Below are 21,766 nucleotides of genomic sequence, written 5' to 3' on the forward strand. Positions count from 1 at the left end.
GTCACTTGTCTCCAAGGATCACTTACCTCTTCTGTCATCACAATGCATTGTCATTTTGATAGAGGTCCCTTTCTTACTCTTCTTAGAAACAGCTGCGAAGAGAGTGACTTGGCTCCTGATGATCTTAGAACAATAAGGACATCTTTATATGGATTAATCAAATATTTCTTGAGCAAAGGTGGGACACATGAGGAAGTACAGAGCATCATGGGATATATAGCAGCCATCAATGATGAGGAACAGGTATTCAGTGTACCTTTGTTTGCTTTATTAGGTTTCCTCCTGTCTGTCTGTCCGTCCATCTTTCTTTCTATGTAGCAACAACAGGAAGACACCAGAAGTTAGCAGGAAATCAAAAAAGTGATAACATGATCTCAGAGGTGCTGGTTAAGTTGTGCCTGGCATTTTGGAGAATGCCTCTGTCTCAGGAACTCCGTGCACTAAAGAAAATTGCTTTTTACTCACTGGGTTCATAGACTACAGCAATGCAGCATGGATTGCTAGCCGTGATGGGTTGTCATGTTGTCCAGAATTAGACCACTTCCTGGACAGTGGCTTATTTTTCAGCAACAGTTCATTCTGACAACTCATGGCTTGTTCTAGAGGTTGTATGACCCATGATGTATTGTTGTGTCATATGAATCTGGGAAATTACATCATGGGTTGTGATCTCTCTTGCTGCCAGTGAAAACCATCCACCAATACTTAAGTGCTATTTTGGAGTGATTATCACTCAGTTGTCACCCTTAAAAAACTGTGCAGATATGCTGGGGGTTTGCTTTTCAGTTTTGGTCCAGTTTGGTCCTCCCTACTTTGCAGCTTCCACCGACAGCTGAAACAAATAAGAAAATTGAATAGGCAAGGCAATACACATTGGACTTCTCTAACAGCTTACTTGCCTGCTTATGAAAGACCTACAAAAAGAATCAATGCGGATGAATCATTTTCAGGACCTAAAATAAAACAAACACATGAAAGACCCCAAAAGTACTTTTGGGGGGGGCTCCAGGAAAAAAATACCCCAGTGGAGAGTAAAAAGGGGTAGCAATTGGAGTGCAGAGGCAGGCTGTGCAGTGGTGGACACTGGGATGGAAGGAGGGGTGAATAAACCATGGGGAGCTCAATTGTCTGTTTGAGGAACAACCCACACTGGATCAGTTTGCACAGCCCAATAACCCAGTTGGGTTGTTGTCGAAACGTGGGTCATTATTGCAACACAGGCTATCATGTTCTCTGAAATCAGCTGTGCTAACAAGCCATGGCTGGCTACCCATGGTGCAACTGCTGGAGTTGGGCTGTAAACAACTCGTCATTGTGTGGTGAACTGTGGGTTGTTCACCTGGATGTTCCCCCTGCTGTCTCATTGAGCCATGTTTCAGCAACAACCTACACTCAGCTCTTGGATATGGGTAACCCTGCTGTCTGAATCCAGTCACTACACATCTTTTGGCAGGGTTGCTTAGCATGCATTCACAACATTTTTTCTATTTGCTATCTTTAAAATGATGGGTGCAAAAAGCAGATGCAGGGCCTGTAGTTCATGTAATTAATGGAATAGCATGTTGTAGAAACAGTCTGCTAACAGGAGTACTTCGTCCTGGTTACCTGACCTTCCTCAAGCTCTCCCACTGCTTTTTCTTTTTCAAAAGGTCATGCTGCTCACTTTTAATCTGCTGGGCACCTCTGCGCTTGCTCTGGTGGACCCCAGTCTGTAAATTCCAAGCCAGTCTCCTTAATCTGGGGTGCTTCTTCACCTTCCCTCTAGTGCAAATTCCAGCCGCTTTGTCCATGGAGTGATTTCTCCATGGTGGGTTGTTATGTCAGACTCAGCACTGAGCAGGATTCACCTCTTAACCTGGATGTGAAGGTTTTGCAAAACATGGCTAAGCAGATCCATATCAGTTTGGATATAACATTAAGCCATGTTTAAGGCAAAAACAGTGTGGAGTAAACAATGGGGTAGGGATTTGACATGGAGGGAATGTGATTAAATGTGATTCACTTTTTCCTATTGAAAGGACATTTGAAAAACATTCAGGTTTGACTGTAGTGCACCCTTTTACTTCTGGGTATGGATCCACACCTTTACTTTTGCTGCTGTATCACATTAAGTTTCATCCAATGTTTCTGTTATTTAATCCAAATAATTAACTAGAAATAGTCTCATGGCTGTTCAGCCGCATTTAGGACCAGCTGCTGTGTGGGGACAAGCAGTGGGACTGCCTGCTCTGGAGTGGGGATGTCTCCACTGAGGCCGGCTTGCTCTGGGAAAAGTAGCAAGGTCCCAGAGAACTGAAGCTTGCTGTGCCAGTCCAGCCATTCTGACCTGCATCACAGCCACTTTCACGAACGTTGGGCTGTTTCTCACAGGCCCACCAAGGCCTGTTCTTGAATGGTGAACAGTCCATTTCCATCCCACCTGATCCTTATATAAAACTTTATCCCATTAAGGATTGGGACCCAAATGTGTGTGTTCTTCTTCCCCTTTTCCTTCCCCATTCCTTTTTTGCCTTTTGTGTCATGCCATTGAGGCTGGTGCTGTCTTGATTAGGGTTGTACTTTCAAATAATCATCGCATCATTAGAGAGGAAAATCCAGCAAATGTTTGTAGTGTGCGGAATAGTGAGAACAGCCTGGATTCCTCATTCTCTGTGTGATTGATTTCCTCTCTCTCCCACCACAAGCTCTTTGGGATCCTGGACATGCTCTTCAGCCTGCTTCACACCAGCCCAACCCGAGATCAGCTGTTCTTGTTGCTTTTCGAGCCGGGAAATGCAGACATTCTTTATGCACTGCTGCTGAATCAGCGGTACACGGACCAGCTGAAGGAGCTCGTTTTCAAGGTTAGTGGTGATGTCTTCTGAAAACTTGATAGTTCTGCAGAGATGGAGATGAGATTCTGTGTGAAATGTCTGAAGGGATCCTGTGTGCATTGATAAAGATATACACAGGTGGGTAACTTTATTTAATGTATTTCTTGCTAAACTGCTTTGAAGCCCTAATTTAAGCTTCAGGAAATTGTCAGAAACTATTGTTGTTCTGGAAGGCTGCTGGTAGTAATCAGTTAGTGGTGATGGTCTTTGCTGATGGAAATTCATTTTATAGTGGAGTTACACACACACACACAAAGAAGTAAGTCCTGCTGAGTTCAAAGGAGCTTATTTTCTGGTAAGTCTATTTTAGGATTGCAACTTTAATAAAAATTGGTTGTCATTTTCTCCTCCTCCTCCTGTACATTTCAGTACTTTTTTGATAAGTTTGGTATTGTAATAGTAATTGTTATGAATATTTGTTTAATACTCTGTAGTTGCTAAAATAAACGTGCACATTTGAAACTTGTTATAATGGGACACAGACCCTAAAATTGCTTGTCAGAGTACTGACCGAAGAACAAATACTAGAGTTGGAAGGGGCCTCAAAGGTCATCTAGTGACTAGATTCTAATCCAGTATCCAACACTGCAGGAAATCCATATAAACTGAACCCCTTTACAATAGTTTCTAAGGTCACACGTAACAGAAGCAAATAATGTGTTGATGAATTTCGGCTTTACTGGAGTTGTATACTGCTGCCATTTTGAATATGCAACTATTGGGGTCCTTCTGTGATTTGTGAAGGGATGTGTGGATGTGACTTTTAAGATGAAATTCAGGTGTGATTTCTTAAAGCAAGACTAGGCAAACTTTTTGGGCTCTGGGCACATTTGGCAATTTGAAAAACTCTCTTGTGCACCACCACAAAATGGCTCCCCCAGGAGGCATTGCAAAGGAGGAGTTACCTCCCTCAAATAAGTTCCTACAAGACGGGTGGGAGCTGAGCCCTGATGTACTAAACAATGCCTTTGATTCCACAGTTTTCAGGATGGACAGAAACTTGTTTCACAGCAGGCCTAGCTGCTGGTAAGGAAGTAGGTTTTGTTTTGTCTTTCCAGTAGGAGGTGTAGGCAAATACCATTGCCTCCCCCAGTTTTAAAGGCTTTGTTCTACCTGTGATGAATTCTGCCCGTCTGAATTCTGTTTTCCTGTGGTTTCTTGCATATGAAGGGTCTATGTGTTTAACCCAAAGCCACTGGAGAGTTTTGGATTTCATTGTCCACAGAGAACCTCACACATCCTCTTTTTTGTAGATCGTGGAGCAGATGCTGAAGTGCACCAAAGTCTACGAACGCAGCAAGCAACGGATGAAACTCAGAGAAGTCGGATATTCTGGGCTGGGACTGCTCTTGAATGAATCTCCAGTTACCACATCTCTAATCAAGAACCTTTTCAACCAAGTTCTGCATGCCGGTACTCAAATATGTATTAACATTTTCATTTTAAAGTAATGGACATAGCTGTGACTGTACAACTATAACTCTCTGCAGCAAGAGTTGAACATAAATTTATTTCGTGCATCCATTGCAAAATGGCAAAAGTGCATTGATGGTTACAGTTTACTTTTGTGCTTTAATGGCGATTTGCAAAAGCAAGTAATTATTTCTCCTTTCATTGTGTCTGGGGAAGGGGCTTGTGAAATTTAACTTTTATACCCCCTCTTATGATGTGTCTGAATTTTTATTCTACAGATCCAGTTGTGAATTACAGGGACTTTATGGCTGTGGTGCATTTGGCTCACAAAGCAGATATCAATGTCAGGGTCGCCATCTGTCGAAAGGTTAGTTTTTTGTGGTAGTGGCTGGTAGATGCTGAATAGCAAAGGCCAGGGTTGTATCAGTCAGTGGAGATCTAGGGAATGACAGTAGACATTTGGGTTTCTGTTTTGCCAAAGTGAAAGGGTTCTTTTTGGATCCAGAAGCAATGAGCACACAGGTTGGTTAAAGTCTAAAGATGTTATTCGAAAGCAGGCACAATAAATAAACATAATAATATGGAAAGGGAAAAAAGAAATACAATACCAAGCAAGCTGGCTTTCCTCAATCAGCCGTTCGCAAACAGCAAGGAAAAAGCCCTAATTTTGGCTGGTGTGCAGCACCTTCCTCAGCTAGGTCTAAAACGGGGCTCACCTGGGCAAAGCCGCAAGGCTTCTTTTCTATCCTAAATCTCAGAGTGTCATGTGATGTATTCAAAACAGTTAATTAGCCACATCTGCTGTTCACAGTTCTCACGCCAATAAGCACAGCGCTCTGCTGCATTCCAAGGTCGGCTTAGAACAACTTTCTTTTGCATGCTGGAGAGCTTCAACTGAGTCTAGTTGGGGGGTGCGCTGAAGGTAGGGATAGAAGGAGAAATACAGGAATAGAAAGACAATTGTGTCACACCACCCTGTCTCCTCGATATACAATAGTCTTCTGGTGAATTTTCTCTGCAGTTTCTGACCGTGTGAATGGAGCCCTCCATGCGACTCCTATGGTGGAGAGGTTGTTAGAGCGTGCAGCGCTTGAGTACAGCAGACTCACGTGCGATGTGCCTTCTTGTGCTTGCACTCCTGCTGATTTCAGCTTTAGTGGTGCTTTCACAGGCCCAGTGGTTGCTCAGCTTGTAGAAAACTTTGAGAAATATTTCTGGCCCATTGATGTCGCATTCAGGAAGGAAAACCAGAACAAAAGAGAGGACATGTTACGATGCATCATGCTTGGGCCTTCATCTTGTCCTCTTGTGCTTCCCGCAGCTTTTGCAGATCCTGCATTCCCAGCAGGATTCAGCACAGCAGATTTCTCAGCAGCTTGGCTGGCAGGAGACATTGACCCGGCTCTTCCTAAAAGAGCACGCGGACATCAAGAATGGTGCAAGGGAGAACAAAAATGACCCGGCTAAAGAGGACGAAAAGCGAGCTTTTCCCAGAGACCACCAGAAACGCCATTTGTCAAAGGCAGATGGGGAAGAAAGTACCAGCTTTGTTAATGGTTCGTGTGATCAGTGGAGCTTAGAAGATGGCAAATCCACGGCAATGCTGGAAGATGCCTCCATGGTAGAGATGCTGTTCAGGCCTGAAGATCCAGAAGACCTATGGCAAAAAAACCCTTCGCACCTGAGTTTAGAGCTGTCGAGCGCTGACTTCTACGAGCTGGGGGACAGCGGGAGCCAGATGGCAGATAGTCTGCCCAGCACTCCTTCGCCCATTGAGAGCACAAAGACATTTTCTGGGCAGCTGGACAGGGAGTCATGTGCTATGGAGGAGGTGGCATTCACTGCGGATCTCTCTTCATTCGAAATTCATGAAGTATGTGTGGCTATTCCACTTCTGAAAGAATTTTACATTTTGGCTTTCCTTTTCCGATTTTAGGGGTTTGGGGTTTTAAAAAAAATATTTCCAGTTAGATAGTTAAACTGTTATTTTCCTAAAAGAGAAAGAGAACAATATTGCTGCTGGTTCAGTAATCCAACAGATATTTGACCTGTCCAGGTGGTTCTGCTTGTGAACAGTGGGGAATCTGGATTGTAGAAACTCACTGGTAGACATGCACACACATTGATGCCCCTGCTCCACTCTAAAGCCCATCAAGCCAATGTGTGATATGCAGAGTCAGATGTGCCTGTACGTACTTTGTTTAGCCTTTCCATCTGGGAATTATGCTTCCCAGGTTGTAGGATTCCTTCCTTTGGAAAGTCTGTATCCTGTTCTCTGTGTGTGGATGGAGACCATTCCATTTATTTTTTTAATGTTTATATCCCTCCCCTTTTTTCGTGAGGAGCCCAGCTTAACTAGTCATCCTTCTTTCTATTTATCCTCATAACAACCTTGAGGAGTAGGTTAGGCTGAGAGTCCAAAGTGAGCTTCATGGCCAAGCAGGGACTAGGACCCTGATCTCCTGGATCCCAGTCCAACACTAACAGCACATTTATTGGGATGGGCCTTCAGCGCAAGTTTCTTTTCTGCTCCCCTGAATAGTTAGTTTTTAGCTTGCTCTGTTTAAATTTGAACTCAGGTTTTGTGTTGTTCTGTTAACTGTGTGTATTTTCATATTGCAGCTTTTAATACAATTGTCTGCTGCTTTGGATCTTTGTCAGCCAAAGGGAAACATCTACATTTTTAAAATAGATTATTCCAGCAGTTCACAAAAACGTAAGAGCTGTGCGGATCAGACCAAGGACCTCTCTAGTCCAACCTTCCTGTTCACACAGCGGCCAGTCAGATGTCTTAATGGGGAAGCTCACAAGTAGGGCAGGTGGGCACCAGGACCCCCCTCAGTAATTCACCTGGGCCCTTACAATTCCAGTTCTGGATGCTAACATCTTATACGCACATATTAAAGATGTAGGGATGTGCCAGTATTTTAAATTCTAATGACTGGGATACCTGTTGAGAATATTTCCTCTTTACTGTACATGACCAATTGTTTCTAATAGGCATGTGAAGAAGATCTTGTACACTTGCTCACAGATGTTCTGCTCTGTGTGCTGTGGAAAGGCGTAGAAAGATCAGATGATGCTGCTTGGCTTGAGAGGGGACAAGTTTTTTCTGCTCTCACCAAGCTGGGGGTTTCCAATGAGCTACTACGGCCATCAGATGAAATTAAACTCATGTGAGTTGAAATTTTTGTTTGTTGATTTAAAGTATGCATGTGCTTCCTTGCAAAGCAGTGAGCTGATTTTTCTCTTATAAAGGGAAAGAAATGAAGAGTGAGATTCATGGCTGTTTCCTTTGTTGAATTGTGTTTTATTTTCAACTTAGCTTGCTGGAGAAGATGCTTGAGTGGGCAGTCACTGACAGCAGAGATGTCAAATCCCTCCCTATGTATGCTGAGAATGCCTTCCGGCTCCTACTTATTGTGCAAGATTTCCTGCAAGCAGAAGGCCTTGTGAATTCAAATCTATGGACAGAAAAGGTACAGAGGCATCTTTCTAGATGTCAAAGGGTTCTTGGGTGAGATAGGCTGCCATAAGTCAAACCCAACTTAAAAGCAGAAGTTGACAATTGGAAAGGAATGGATAGCAGTGTAGGTAAAAATTCATTTATGACAATGATTTACTTTTCATCAGTGTGCACGTAACTGCTTGGTTAACTGGCTATCCATAGCATCCTGAACACGGCATGACTCCCAGCCCCCCGGTATTCTGTATGCTTCAATCTGCATGTGGGACATTGCCCCCAAATTTCACAATTGAACTTGGTTTGTGGCTTTTCCAAGTGCTCTTGAACTGAACTTGTTTTTAACATTTAAGCATTGGTTCTAAGGAATATCAGTTATTTATTTTAATGTTGAAAAGTTCTCCAGATTCTAAATGTATTCTCTGAGGCGAGGATCTTATTTCATCAATAAATGAACAAATCTGGGGATGTATTCACACTCCAGCAGCCGTAAAAAAAATTCCCCTCACTATTTTGCAAGTCTCAGTTGCTTTTGGTAGCCCAATGGCTGTGCAGAAGCATAGTCCTTGCACCCCTGCCAGGGTGGAGATCTCTGCCCTTCCATCCACAGAGATCTTCTCTTATCTCCCCCCCACCCCCCATTTTTGGCCCTCATCAGCTGTTCATTCATTTCCATGGAAGAAGCAAATCAGAATGCACTTGGGAATGCAAGCATCTTTCAAGAGGTGGATTTTTTTTAAAGCACCACCATCATTCTTGGAAAGCCTAAGACACTTGCAGAATTGAAACCCAACCATAACAAGATTTTAAAGCAATATAATTGATGCTTAAATGCTGCTATCCATCATTGGAGCTTTGTCTCCCCACATCCTATACACACACGTGTGAATGATAAGCTTTTCCTGCAAAGCATTTTACCTTCCAGAATATTTAATGTCCGTTATTCTGGAAATCTGCCCATCATAGGAAAGCTTAAAAATCTGGCCACTGTTCAAATAATCATGCTTATGTTTCTTTCTGCCCGGCCATCCGAATCTTGTGGTGCTAACTTTTAAAGCAACCTACATAACACGTTTCTTGTTGTGCCGTGAGCTGTGTATTGAATTATTTCCACACCTACTGCTTTGCAGCTCATGCAGCATTTTCCTCTTTGGGCTTATTTCTGGGTATTGCTTCATGTAGCTTTTGGAAGAACTGGTGACACTCATGGACACCTTATCAGTCTGGTACTCTTCTGGCCCCGAGTGTGTGAAGCTCTACCAGGTCCAGGTCCAGATGCTTCTTGGGTTCATTGGACAGGACAACTTACAGGTTTGTTGTCTGCTGAGTTGTATAGTATGCAGCTGGTCAGTGGGGAGGGGAACAGACTCAGTAGGACCTATCGCCAATCTCGTGTAGTGGTTAGAAAACTGCTCTTAAAGTGGGGACGTTTCAGTTTGTTATGAAAAGAACTTGCCGCAGGAAGCTCCGTACTTCCACATGCGCACCTGTTGTGGGGGTCAAAGGAGGGGTCAGATACATCTGTGCATCATTTCTTTGGAGGACAGGTGAGAGGATGCATTTTGCCATCTCAGTGTTTAAGCTCCATCTTGTTAGACTGAGTTGCATCCCTGCTGCAGTATGGACAGGAGATAAACCCTCAGTCAGCTGGAAGCCAATAGCCCCCCTAGCATGATGGTGCCTGGACATGAGCTGCCTGACTTCTCAGGAGCTTTCCTTTTTCCTCCAAGCGCTGGGGAGAGGAGAAGCCTGGAGCATGCCAATTCTTTTTCTTGTTGAAGTTTGGTTACAAATATATCCACCACGGAAGTTCTGCAGCTCTGGAAGCTTGCCCTATGCTTTACCTGACTGGGAAATGGCCCTCGGCTGATCTGTTTGTGGCTTTGGAACAGGAAATCCTGAAAGACATTTCCTGCTAGAAGATGCACCATGGTCTTCAATGACTGGCCTTTACCGAGAGGCATTCCCTGGTTTTGTCACTTGGATTTGTGGGTGATGAATTGCAGCCTTCCCCAACCAGAGGTGTTGGGCTACAACCTCCTGCTAGCCATGTGGCTTGTGTGTAGTAGGTGGTAGATGTGGTAGTCCAGCATAGCTGGAGAGAACCAGCTTGGGCGAGGCTGTGATGCACCTGTAGTGCAGAAGCAAGGCAGGCCTAGCCTTTGTGAGCACTTGAACTGGAGTCTGCCTGGGATCCCTACCTTGAGATCCATGGAAAACTGGCAGGTTATATATTAGACTGCTTGTGGCCCACTGGATGTTTTGGCTAGAATTCCCATCATCTGTCAACACTGGCTATGCTAGCTAAGACTGATGGGAATTTTAGGCCAAAAAATCTGGAGCACCTCAAGTTGTCCTGCCCTATTATAGAGGAAAAGGAAGGGAAGCAATTGCTTTGACCTCTGTAAACTGCCCCGAGAGAAATGAAATTAATAATAACATTTGGGAGAAATGTTATGGTTTGTCACCAGGTGCATTGGTTGGTGATTGGTTCTTTTTCTTGCTAGGTTTGTGCAATGGCTGCAGCCAAGCTCAACACACTTCTTCAGACCAAAGTACTTGACAATCAAGCTGAGTCTTGCTACCTCCTGGGCAAGCTGGAAGGCATCCTGAGCCGGTCAATCCGAGAAAGGACGGAGACATACTCCTTCTTGATCCCGCTTGTTCGGACCCTTGTTTCCAAAATTTATGACCTTCTCTTCATGAGCTTGCACTTGCCTTCCCTGCCTTCTACAAATGGAAGCCCCTCATTTTTCGAGGACTTCCAGGACTATTGCCACACCGAGGAGTGGCAGGGCTATATTGACAGATACGTAAGTCCTGGCTCCCTGTCTCAGTGTGCATGTTTCTCCCTCTTGCGCAGGAAGGGAAAGGGCCCTCACTCGCTTCTTAACCCTGCTATCCTTTGTGTGCCAGATCATTCCAAACATGAAGCAGTATGAGCTCAGTACTTTCAGCAACGGCCACGAGCAGATGGCGGTATATTGGAAGGACTGCTACGAGGCATTGATGGTGAACATCCATAAGCGAGAGCGGGAGCGGGGAGAAAGCAAACTTTTGTTTCAGGTAAAAGCCTTGCTTTTGTGGGGGGCAGGGGGAACTTGGCAGCAGTTTTCCCAGCAGGATCACCGCCTGGCTGGGAATTTCTCTCTCTGGGCCAGTGCTGGCTCCCAGTTGCAGAGGGCCCTTGGGCAAGAAACCCTCTGTGGCGCTGAGTCTAGTGTGTTACCAGGATGGCTGCCAGCAGCTGCTGCTCCGCTTTGCTGCTGCTCCATCACTGCTGCCACGGGATGGCTTGTCAGGCAGAGAAGCGGGGGGCAAACAGGCAGTGGCACCTGCTTTACTCACACTGTTGATGGGGCCAGAGAAGACAGGGGCACCCAAGCAACACTGAAGAGGAGGAGCAGGTTCCAGGGGCTCTTCTGGAGTATGGGGCCTCATCAGATTCCCAGCTATGCCTGCTTTGGACATCTGCCCTAGCCTGGGCCAAAGTTGGTGTCAGCATCTTGGGACAGGATTCTGCAAGACTGAGTATCAGATGTTGTTGATGGCTTTCACTGCCATACCATGGATGGTGGTGGCAAAATCATACGGGAAAAAGTCACAGGCTCAGCCCTGTGGCAGGCTCCCCCTAAGCTTTCACACCGAGGGACACCTTCCTTCTTTGAAGCAGGTGGTGAATTCTGCATGATCAAGTCATGATTTCACAGTTCTTTTGTGGTTTGGATTATTGTTTTGGAGATCCTTTCAGTCTATCATGGAGCAGGTTTTTTTGATGTCCTTTCGTCATCTCATTCCCGCTTACAGTTCTGTTGGACTGATTTGCACATTTTGTCCCCAGAAATTTTTTGTGAAGCCATTTAACCGAAGGGCCCGGCAGGAAAACCTGCGTTACAACAGCATGCTGAAGCAGCTGCATAACCAGCACACAGCAGCTCTGCGGCAGTGGAGAAGCACCAGGCACTCGCTCACTTGTGAACAAGGCCCCTGGGCTGAGAGGTAGGCAGAGGCGCACCTTTCTCTTGCCTTGTCGGACAGCCTTTTGCATTAGTTGTTGCGTTGTTCTAGTCCTGCTTCACCTGCACTTTAAGATCTGGAACATCCGTGTGAAGCTTGAGCAGGTAGCGCAGTTCCTGATGAGAGCACAACTTGGCAAATGTTACTAAGTTGTGCTTGCAGTATTGCATGCACTTAAACTGAGACCATGGCTTTTTCCCCATAGTTTATCCTTTTATTATCTGGATAATTAAAGCTTTCCAAACAATTCCTGATGGCAGTTCTTGAAATGAACCTACTTGTGTGAAGCTAGGGCTTAGCTGATGAATGAAAAGTGTGTTCCTGATTAATCAGGTAATAATATTGAAAAATCAGTACAAGGATTTACAAGGAGGATTGGAGCCACTGTAGCTGGCGTTTCGTCCTCGTCTTTCTCACTGCACTGAAAATGCAAGTGTATGGCCTCTCCCATTACGGAAGGCCCTTCCTAGGCATCCTCACTGGGCAGACATCAAGTTAAGAATTTCCTTTTGCACCAGGCATTGACTCTTCATCCTGTTGCTCCAATTATTAGCTTTGCTGTGGGGTCTTTGATATTTTTAAAGACTTCTGAGTTCACTGATTTGATATTTTCAGTGTGGTATTGTTTTGGTGCTTGCTTTAGCTGCAAATTGCCCCAGTAATCATAGTAGTGCTAATGCTGGCATAGCTCTCCTGCTCTAATGAAGCAATGTGGGAAAATGCTATGGAGAAAGTGCCTTCTTGCCATTGCAGGTAAATATTGCTGTCTTTTAACTGCTGCAACTCATTTGGGAATGTTGAAACCATCTACACTGAAGTGTGTTTTTTCTCCCCATCCCTTTTCAATACTGCTCCTAACAGTTAGCATTTTGCACCAGGTGTGTGTTTTAGTTTATTTTGGGTATGTTCCTTTCACCAGGCAGCAGAATCTTATTCATTGGAAACTTTCACATGTGGAAAATTATTCACGAATGAGACTAAAATTAGTACAAAATTACAATTTCAACTCTCACCAGGAGGCCAGTGCCCTGAGGGATAATCTAGGTGAGATTTATGGTCTATTTGTGATTATAAGCTAATGTTTTAGAACTTTTTAAAAAGAATTTTTATATCCTGACTCCTCATTGCTCTGTTTTTGTTTGCCTCTAGGAAACTGTGTGTTGTGGTTGTTCTAAAATATATTAAAATACATACAATTCTGAGCAAATCAACCTGCTCATACGTATGACAGAATAATTTAAATGGGATCTTAATGGGTTTTTTTAATGGATTGAGGCATGTTGCAGAAAATATCTTCATCAGTAAATGCTTTGATGCATCCTTCCCCAGCCTAATGTTTACGCCTCCCAATGTTTTTGACTACGACGCCCAGCATTCCTGATCATGAGCCATGTTGCATTGGTGTAAATGTCCTTCTGTGGGCGACTGAGAGGAGTTGCAGTGCAAGAGGCGCCACACTGGGCTCGGGAGGTCTGCTCTAGTGCAGAGAAGCGAGATTTGTCTCACCCAGAATCCTCGCTGTTCCTCCACAGGAGTGCAGCAGGCGCCCCCATCGAGTGAGGCTTTGCTGCTGGAGGCAGTGAAGCAAGTGAAGGTCAGCGATGTGGAGGATGATGTGCTCGAGCTGCCGGAGGAAGAGCCAGCAGCAGGTGCCAACATGTATGTCAGACGACCGCGTGAACCAGTGGCCAGAATCCAAACAGCTGGGCATGGTTGTTGATCTTAAGGGATTTGAATAGCAGAACACTGCCCTTTCCGAAAGGGTCTTCCTTTTGGGAAGTTAATTGGCTTGTGGCTCAGAGAACCTGCTTTTCAAAGGCAGAAGCCCAGAGCACCCTTGCTTGAGCAGTCCTGATTGCTTGAACTTTTCTGTTGGGACTGGGCTCAACTTCCGAGTGAAGTGCAAATGATCTGGCTCAGATGTGGAGGAGGAGTGAGAATCTGCACTGAAGGGTGAGGGCCAGGGGATCCCAAGATAAGCCAGGAGCTCACTGAGAATGAGAGCATTTCAAAGGCGGTGGGAACGTTGAGTGAGCACACTCATAGGAGTGGGGTGAGCGACCATCATGAATTCCAGAGCAGAGCATCAGGTTCAGGAGGCTGACCAGTTGGATGCTCCCAGCGATAGACCTTAAGCAGGAGGCTCCGCCCTGAAGACATGGCTGGCTCTTTGCGTTTAGGAGGGCAGGGATCAAGTCTGAAATCTGTTTCTTATCTTCAAGCTACTTTCCCTTCTAACTTTGCTTGTTCCTGTTGTTATTGACTTCTGCGTACTTCATTTGTACTTTAAAACTAGCCTAGCAGGTCAGCTTTAACACATGAAGCCTTTCAGTTAGAAACCCTTTGCCCTGGTCTGCTTGGAAGGGTGGGGAAAAGAACGGCCTCTACGCTTTTGGATCCTCACTTGTATGTATCTTTGGAAAAGAATTGTGTGCTTGATGTCTCTTGTGCCAGGAGGAGCAAGGCATAAAAATGCCCTCTGTGGGTGCTTGTGACATCATCATCATCAAAACTGGGACAAAACTGATCAAATTTGTCACCTCACCTTCAAAAACTACTTCCTGGAGAAGGGTATTAATCTTTTGAGGGTAAATTTCTAGAGCAGCCTTCCCCACAGTGGCACTGTCTGAACTTATTTTTTGGACTACAACCCCCATCAGCTGCAGCCTGCATGGACAATCATCAGGGGTGATGGGAGGGGAACTGCATTAAGGAAAGTTGCTGTAGAATATTCAGCCCCATAGCCTCATCAAAAAGAAGATGAAATAAATAAAAAATAAAAAAAACCCAGAATTGCTAGGTAAGCAGTAAAAGCCTCCTGGAGGGCCTTTCAAGGTATAGCAAAAGTTGGCTTAGCCTCTCAGGATGGACAGGCTACGATTTGTCTCTCCGCCACTGTCCCCTCCCCTCCCCTCCCCTCCCCTCCCCAGGTTTAGATTGCATTCAAATGTAGGCCCCATTTGTTTGTTATGTTGAGCAGCATGATTGTACATGGGGCAGAATGGGAAATGCCCGCTGGCCCCACAGTTGCCCATCTACCTGCCCTTATTTATTTATTTATTAATTAAAACATTTTTATGCCGCCCCATTTGCCAAAGCCTCGGGGCGGCTTACAACAATAGGTTAAAATAATTATAATGTAAATCAAGAATATAAACATTAAATTAAAAATACAAAAATACAGTATAAAATAAGCCGCCCTGGCCAGATAAAATCCAATAATATTAACATTAAAATTAACTGCCCTTGCCTGTGTGCTCTCCCACTATCTGCACGTTGGAGTCTGCATTTGCAGAGGCTCTTTCAGGTTGTGCAGCCATTTCCATGTGTGGTAACAGGTAATTGGCTTTCTCCAGGAAGGGTTTTTGGAAGACTTTCCCCTTACATGAATGCAAGAGCTGGTGCAAGAGTCAGACACAGGATCACATACTCCTTCCTCGTTGCCTCTTGAACAGCCATAAGCAGCCGATGACTTAGCTCCCTGATGACAGTCTCAGTCTGATGCATCCTGCAGGGTCCGTGTTGGGAAGGCTTTCACCATAGCTGAGGCTAACCAGTTTCCCCCTTAACCAGGATTTGAAGATGGTTCAGAAATCCTAGTTATTGCTGACCACAAGAGATTAGGGCAGGAGTCAAGTCTCATTTCAGAGAGGAAGTGCATCTTCCTCCGACAGAGTCCTTAAATCTCTGATCAGAAGAAACCAGAGCTATCAGAGCTATTTGCTTTGGCCAGAGCAGCCTGAGTTCTGACGTTAAGCATTTTTAAAGCAATAATTCAGATGACTTTCTGAGCTATAAGGATTTTTGGAGCCCCCAGTCGAGGCGGGCTTGTCATTTGGTTTTGCTGTTGCAGGGATGAGAAGGAAGAACAGAGCCAGAAGGAGAAGCTGGTACTGTCTGAAGACTGTGAGCTTATTACGATAATGAATATAATACCAGGCCGGCTGGAGCTCACGACTCAGCACATCTATTTCTATGACGGCAGCCTCGAGAAGGAGGAAGGTGAGGCTATCTGTGTCTCGCTGCACAGTCAAGCGGCGCTCGTGCTTTAATTTCAGAGCCAATTCCATGCACAGCCAGCAAGTACAGAGCGTGACAGTTGAGAATACAGCACAAAAGGTGGCCAGGTTGCAGTCCTGCATTGAACAGGAACAGGTTATTGAACAGGAATGCCCAGCAACACTTGTGGGGATTGTGTCACTCCGTGTGCATTCTTCTCTGTTGTTGTCTGCACTTTTAAATAAAACTCCGTGGGTAAAGGCAGGATATGCCACATGGCCTTTTGCTGGCTTACTCTGATCTTTCATGGGACATGTTGCACTTGTAGGAAACTGTACGAGCACAGAAGTTGGGATTTGGGATGTGCCAGTGATGTTTGTGCAGAGGGAGGTGGTTGGAAGGCTGGGATGGTAGAAGAAGAGCGTGTCCATCAACCACAGCCTGGCAAACTACAGATAAGTTGGACTGCAACTTCCATCATCTTCAGTTAGCAGCCTGTTGGGTATGTTGGTTGGGGGTGATGAGGGTTTAGTTGGGAAGGGCTGAGGTTGATGGAGCAGTGGTCACTAAATTGCAGGGAGGTATGCTTCCGTTTTAATGATTTTTGATCTTACTGGTCATGTAGAATGTGTGTAGCTTTGATCAAGAAGAATTAGCAAGTGTTCGTATTTTTAAAGTGCAATTTATGTTCCAGACAGATGGAATGGGTGTTTTATTTTGACTTATGGTGTATTTATATGCCTAAGATGTCACATTTAATGGCCTTGATTCAACAAATGTTAAAATGAAAATCAAATTCTGTTGTTTATGGACATTTTTAGACCTGTGGACATTTTTCCAGCAAAGTTTTCACCTGTTCCGTCTCTAGAACTGTTTCTTCTCAGAGACAGTTTCAGCTTTCTGTGTCATGTTTCCAGATTCCTTTGGCTTGCATGTACTCTCAGCATATCTAAGAACCATAACTAAAGTGCTTCTATTTCCAGGTATAGGTTTTGATTTCAAATGGGCGCTCTCTCAGATTCGAGAGATTCACTTGCGTCGCTACAACTTGAGGAGGTCAGCCTTGGAGATCTTTTTTATTGACCAGACTAACTACTTCCTTAACTTTAAAAAGGAGGTAAGTAATTTCCCTGGGCAGAATTGGGATGAGGGCTTTACAGTGGTTTTTCTCCTGCTGAGCTCCGCTGCACAATTCAGAGCATATTTCTGACAATGCCAAAAGTCAGATCTTGCCAAGCATGTGATGAATTAATTTATTTATCAGATTTTTATCCCACCTCATTAGCCATAAGGCTCCCTGGGTGGGTTACACGTAAACCAATGGGGCTCTTCTCATCTTTGTACTTTTAAATGTACACCCAAGATGTTTTTAAATGGAAAGCTAAACATATACAGTCAAAAGGAAACAAACAAGTGGATGAAAACGGTGTACTATATAGACATGTCCAACAAAAAGCCAGGGTTGATGGCAATGCTTTATCTGTCTGAATGGAAGAAGTAGAGACTCAACAGTGTGGTGGACTTGGTTCTGCTGCTGTACTTTCAGCGTGTAGGTAAACAAACAGGTATGCTGAGAAAAAGCAGTGGTTTTGCTAGAATGGCACTACAGGAGCACACATGTGTGACAGTCTGCAAGACAGCAGGTCTCAAGACCCTTTACAGGCTGCCTGGAATTTACACATGTGACTAAGTGTAAGAGAAAAGCATAACTAAGCACACAATAATTTTCCAAGTTACTCACTCTACATGGCTTTCATAAACAAACCTTGCCACAAACAGCAACGTTTCTCAGTAAAAGAAATATTTGTCGCAAGAATTTGGGGCTACGAGTATGCAGGCAAAAGCAAACTTCCTTTCTCTGTGCTCTGCTTCTTCTACACTGCTGCAAAGGTCACCTCATCCTGACCTAACACCTTTCCCCACACTGATTCCTAACAGTACCATTGCCAAGACGCATGTGGAACTTGTTTATAGGAAGCGGCTCCATCATGTGGACCAGTACCACAGTCAGATTGCCAAAGACTCATCTCACAGTGCGGAAATAGTGTTGCTTGAGCCTTTCACTGTGTGACCAGCCAGCTGAGATTTCTGTACAGATAACAAAATGTGGGGTCTTCTTAATTTCATATCATACTTAAAACCAATCCCTTAGAAAAAGATGCCACACATTTTCTGAATTCAGTAGTCCTCTGTAGTATAAAATGTAAAGATTTGCATACTTTTTTATTCTCAAGGTTTGATGTGTAATTCTTTCAGGTAAATCTGCACTAAAGATTAGACATGATGTTAAGCTGTCATACTGGCTGTTAAAATGTAGGCGTTAAAATAAATTCTTAGGATTGGCCTTTCGAAATAAAATAATTTACGTAGGTCAGGAGTTACCAACTTCTTTGGGACTGGCAGCACATGTGGCAGTAGAAGGAAGTCTTGTGGGCAGGACCTCAAAATGTATTCTGTAGAACAAGAGATAGGCTAGTAAGAAAATGGCTGCCCTCGAGTCACAGGAGAGGGAGAGGAGACATAAAACATCCCTCCCCATTGCCCACCCCTGCCACCATGCAAGCTCCTTCAGTGATTTCTGCATTCATTTGCGTGAGGCAGGGGATGCATTGCTGAAAAATGGCTGGAGAGAGGAAAGCCCACCTATCCTCATAGGGACCCTGATGCTCCATGGTCTTTGGTAAGGGGTGGGCTGCCCCCTTCCCCAGCTGTCCTTTGGACAGTAATGTCAATGGAGAGTGGTTTAGTTCACTAGCAAGAGTGGTGCAGGGGGAGAGGGGGAGGCTCCGGAAGATAATTCAACATGACCTTAGAGATGCAGGGGTGGACGTCATGTTGGGGCTGCCAGGGATGGGTAGATATCAGATGCTACTTTGCTAGGAAAGTGGAAAGCAGGATTCATAGAGATTCAGGTATAGAGTGGCATAGAAATTAACGATGATGATGATGATAGAGCTATACATCAGTAAGGAACAAATGTCCATTCTTTGGAGAACACTGACTTCGCATTTTATTGGCTGACTTACCTAATAAACTTTCTTTATCTTACAGGCAAGAAATAAAGTATACAGCCGAATTCTCTCTCTGTGTTCTGCAAATATAAGTGGGACCAGATCACCTCAAGAATTATTTAAGGCATCGGGACTAACTCAGGTTGGGTAATCTGGCCAGGAATTACTTTATTTTCTGTTTAACTGGTGTCCTATGATGAGAGAGAACCTCAGTGGCTCTCTGGCTTGGGAACGCATAGAAACCTGCTTTGCTCTTAAGAGCAGCATTTTAGTGCATCGTTGCAGTAATTTTAAACTGAAAAGTTACATGCAACTATTGAAAATGACTATTTAAATGCTATGCTCTTGTACTCGTTCTTGTCTCTATTAAGAAAAGTCTGTTTGATGAATGATTTAGTGAGCCCCATTTGGCCTCATCCTAGTAAGTCTCATGTCAGCTCCATCCTGGAACTGTTGTACATTGAGTAAAGCGTTCTTTCCACATGAAAGAGGTTACACCAATAAGGCAGGCAAGCTTGTACATGCAGATCCTATCATTTGTTAGTGGCTGTGCGGCTCCAGCACTGCCCACACTTTTTGGGCCCTGGTTCTGATGCCTTGTACAGGACTACTGCTCCCAGAGTGATGGAAGCTCTAACTACAACTTCCATAAGCCCCAGCCAGCATGGCTAAGGAACAGGCTTGCTGCAAATCATGGTTCAGTGCATTCAGAGGGCACCAGCTTTCCTCTGTTGACGGAGACAGAGCTGTTCATCTTTCCTATGTTGGCTACATAGTTGTGTAGAAGCTAAAGGAATTTGGAAGTAGAACTTTGGGATTTTGCTTTCAGCGTTTCCCCTTAGAGCCATTGAGATAGAGCGGGATAAAAATCTAAAGAAATGTGAAATGTAAATGCTTCCTTGATTTTTTCATGTTAAGGCTGCAATCCTATGTATGCTTAAATAGAAAAAAGTCCTTAATCTTCCAGTGTTTGCCTCCCAGGATTGACTGGGAGTTTTCGGGACCTTTTCTCTGTCTCAAACTTCCATAGTAAGATGTGTGATGTACTGTGCTACTCAGGCGTAACTTCAATGTTGCATTTTTTTAATCTTTAGAAATGGGTGAATAGAGAAATGTCCAACTTTGACTACCTCATGCAATTAAATACTATGGCAGGAAGAACCTACAATGACCTTGCACAATATCCAGTTGTAAGTTTTTCACCTTGACATTTGTTCTTGACTAGACACACACTTTTATTTTTTTAAAATCAAAAGTCTGTTGTAGATCTGAAGGAGACCTTTTCTTTATTCCTCTTCAAGTTTCCTTGGATCTTACGAGATTACACTTCAGAAGAATTAGATCTTAATAATCCAGCTGTGTTTCGGGATCTCTCCAAACCCATTGGTGTGGCAAATGAAAAGAATGCCAAGGCTGTACAGGAAAGGTATTTAATTTAAACTAACCATTGACAGAATTTAGGTACCATGTTCTGATTGTTTTATCTTTCTATCCTGACTGGTAACTGTGTGTTGGTTCAAATGGTAGCAAAGAAGTTAATGAAAGCAGCATAGGTGTGAGAATTAAGTTACTGCAGCATTTAAAGATAAGGCAAAAGAAGAACTGGTGCTTTATTTAATAACGATGTTGCTAAAATGACCACAGTTTGCTGCTGAGACTTTTGTGGTATACAGTTTGACACAGACATACTAGCTTTTCAGAAAAGGGGTATTGTAGAACTGGTGTAGTGTATATATATGTCCATTCCAATCAATAAGATAGATTACCAAATGGTATATAAAATTGGAATGTTAGTATTGATTTGTTTGAAGTAGTTTTATCCTGCTCCTCAGCCTCTTAAGGCTCCCAGAGCCGGCTTACAGACAAGCTGTCCCTGTCTGCAGTCTAAAAAAGAAACCACACACAAGGAAAAGGGGATGGGGAAGGAAGAGGAGAAATGTTAAGCAGACTTTCAGAAGGGCCATGGGATGGCACTGCTTCCTCTTCCATACTTGGTGGGTGGGACAGTTCATCTGCAGCTGGCCCCAGTGCCCCTTTGTCCACACCTGTCTCCCTTGCTCTGACTTCTGTTGATGTCAGCTAGCCCTAAGTTACTACCTTCTGTCTTTAAAATATAGGGCAGCAGGCAATGCCTTTCAGAGAACCCATTGTAAATCCAGATATTGTGTTACATTATGTTTTTGGTGATTGCTGTGAAGCACAGCTTACTTTCAAGCTGATGCTTCAAAATTCTGTGTGGTGCTCTGGATTTGCTCCAGCACGCTCTGTATTTGCTGCAAGTGACTTCCTTGCAGCAGTGAAAAAATTCTGCTAGTTTCACAAGTAGGGAAACCGGTTGCTTCTTTCTCTTTCTTTTCCAAAGATACGAAAACTTTGAAGATCCCCTTGGAATTATTGACAAGTTCCACTACGGTACTCACTACTCCAACGCTGCCGGGGTCATGCATTACCTCATTCGTGTAGAGCCTTTTACCACCTTGCATATTCAGCTGCAGAGTGGCAGGTACGGCATGAAGAAGCCTATCAGTCTCGCTGCAGCCCTTATGGATTGTCCATCTGTCTGCTAAACATGCACATCTTGGATGCTTTCCTTATCTTAAAGAACTGGTAGCGCTGTGACAATATGGTGCTGTCTCCACAAGCTTAAGACTGAAGGCTGTTCCCTGAGAACGGGTTTGTACACACATTTCAGAGAAGCCCAAACAACCCAAAAGCGTGGGTTACTGGCTTATTTTAGCATAATATGCCTTGCTCCTGGGCCATCCATAAAATGACAGCGAGCACGATGCATAGTGGTTAGAGCATTGGATTGGATCTGAGAAGACCCAGGCCCAAACTTCCAATGAGCCATGGGATGCCCACTGGGACTGGTTAGGCTAGTTACTCTCTCTCTACCTGACCGTAAAATGGTGCGGCTTGGAGGGATGGAGTGTGTATGCTGTCCTGAGCTCTTTGAATGAAGGACCAGAATAAGAGTATAATAATAAAAG

General features: G+C 44.2%; 1 protein-coding gene across 6 annotated transcripts in view; it reads left to right on the top strand.

Annotated features, from left to right (window-relative positions):
* NBEAL1 (neurobeachin like 1) overlaps nucleotides 1-21,766 on the top strand; it is a 126,567-nt gene that overhangs the window by 76,569 nt on the left and 28,232 nt on the right. For all 6 annotated transcript variants that reach the window (XM_044431782.1, XM_044431777.1, XM_044431779.1 and 3 more), the window contains 19 exons: nucleotides 87-243; nucleotides 2,685-2,843; nucleotides 4,127-4,286; nucleotides 4,565-4,653; nucleotides 5,608-6,159; nucleotides 7,287-7,462; nucleotides 7,612-7,765; nucleotides 8,932-9,060; nucleotides 10,257-10,562; nucleotides 10,666-10,815; nucleotides 11,591-11,748; nucleotides 12,686-12,810; nucleotides 13,299-13,425; nucleotides 15,620-15,768; nucleotides 16,749-16,882; nucleotides 18,817-18,918; nucleotides 19,871-19,966; nucleotides 20,078-20,202; nucleotides 21,139-21,279. In XM_044431782.1, the coding sequence (XP_044287717.1) occupies nucleotides 87-243; nucleotides 2,685-2,843; nucleotides 4,127-4,286; nucleotides 4,565-4,653; nucleotides 5,608-6,159; nucleotides 7,287-7,462; nucleotides 7,612-7,765; nucleotides 8,932-9,060; nucleotides 10,257-10,562; nucleotides 10,666-10,815; nucleotides 11,591-11,748; nucleotides 12,686-12,810; nucleotides 13,299-13,425; nucleotides 15,620-15,768; nucleotides 16,749-16,882; nucleotides 18,817-18,918; nucleotides 19,871-19,966; nucleotides 20,078-20,202; nucleotides 21,139-21,279 (3,189 nt within the window). The remainder of the gene's footprint in view (nucleotides 1-86; nucleotides 244-2,684; nucleotides 2,844-4,126; nucleotides 4,287-4,564; nucleotides 4,654-5,607; nucleotides 6,160-7,286; nucleotides 7,463-7,611; nucleotides 7,766-8,931; nucleotides 9,061-10,256; nucleotides 10,563-10,665; nucleotides 10,816-11,590; nucleotides 11,749-12,685; nucleotides 12,811-13,298; nucleotides 13,426-15,619; nucleotides 15,769-16,748; nucleotides 16,883-18,816; nucleotides 18,919-19,870; nucleotides 19,967-20,077; nucleotides 20,203-21,138; nucleotides 21,280-21,766) is intronic.

The sequence above is a fragment of the Varanus komodoensis genome, unplaced genomic scaffold, assembly GCF_004798865.1.
Source record: "Varanus komodoensis strain SLA01 unplaced genomic scaffold, ASM479886v1 scaffold23, whole genome shotgun sequence".
Classification (NCBI taxonomy): Eukaryota; Metazoa; Chordata; class Lepidosauria; order Squamata; family Varanidae; genus Varanus; species Varanus komodoensis.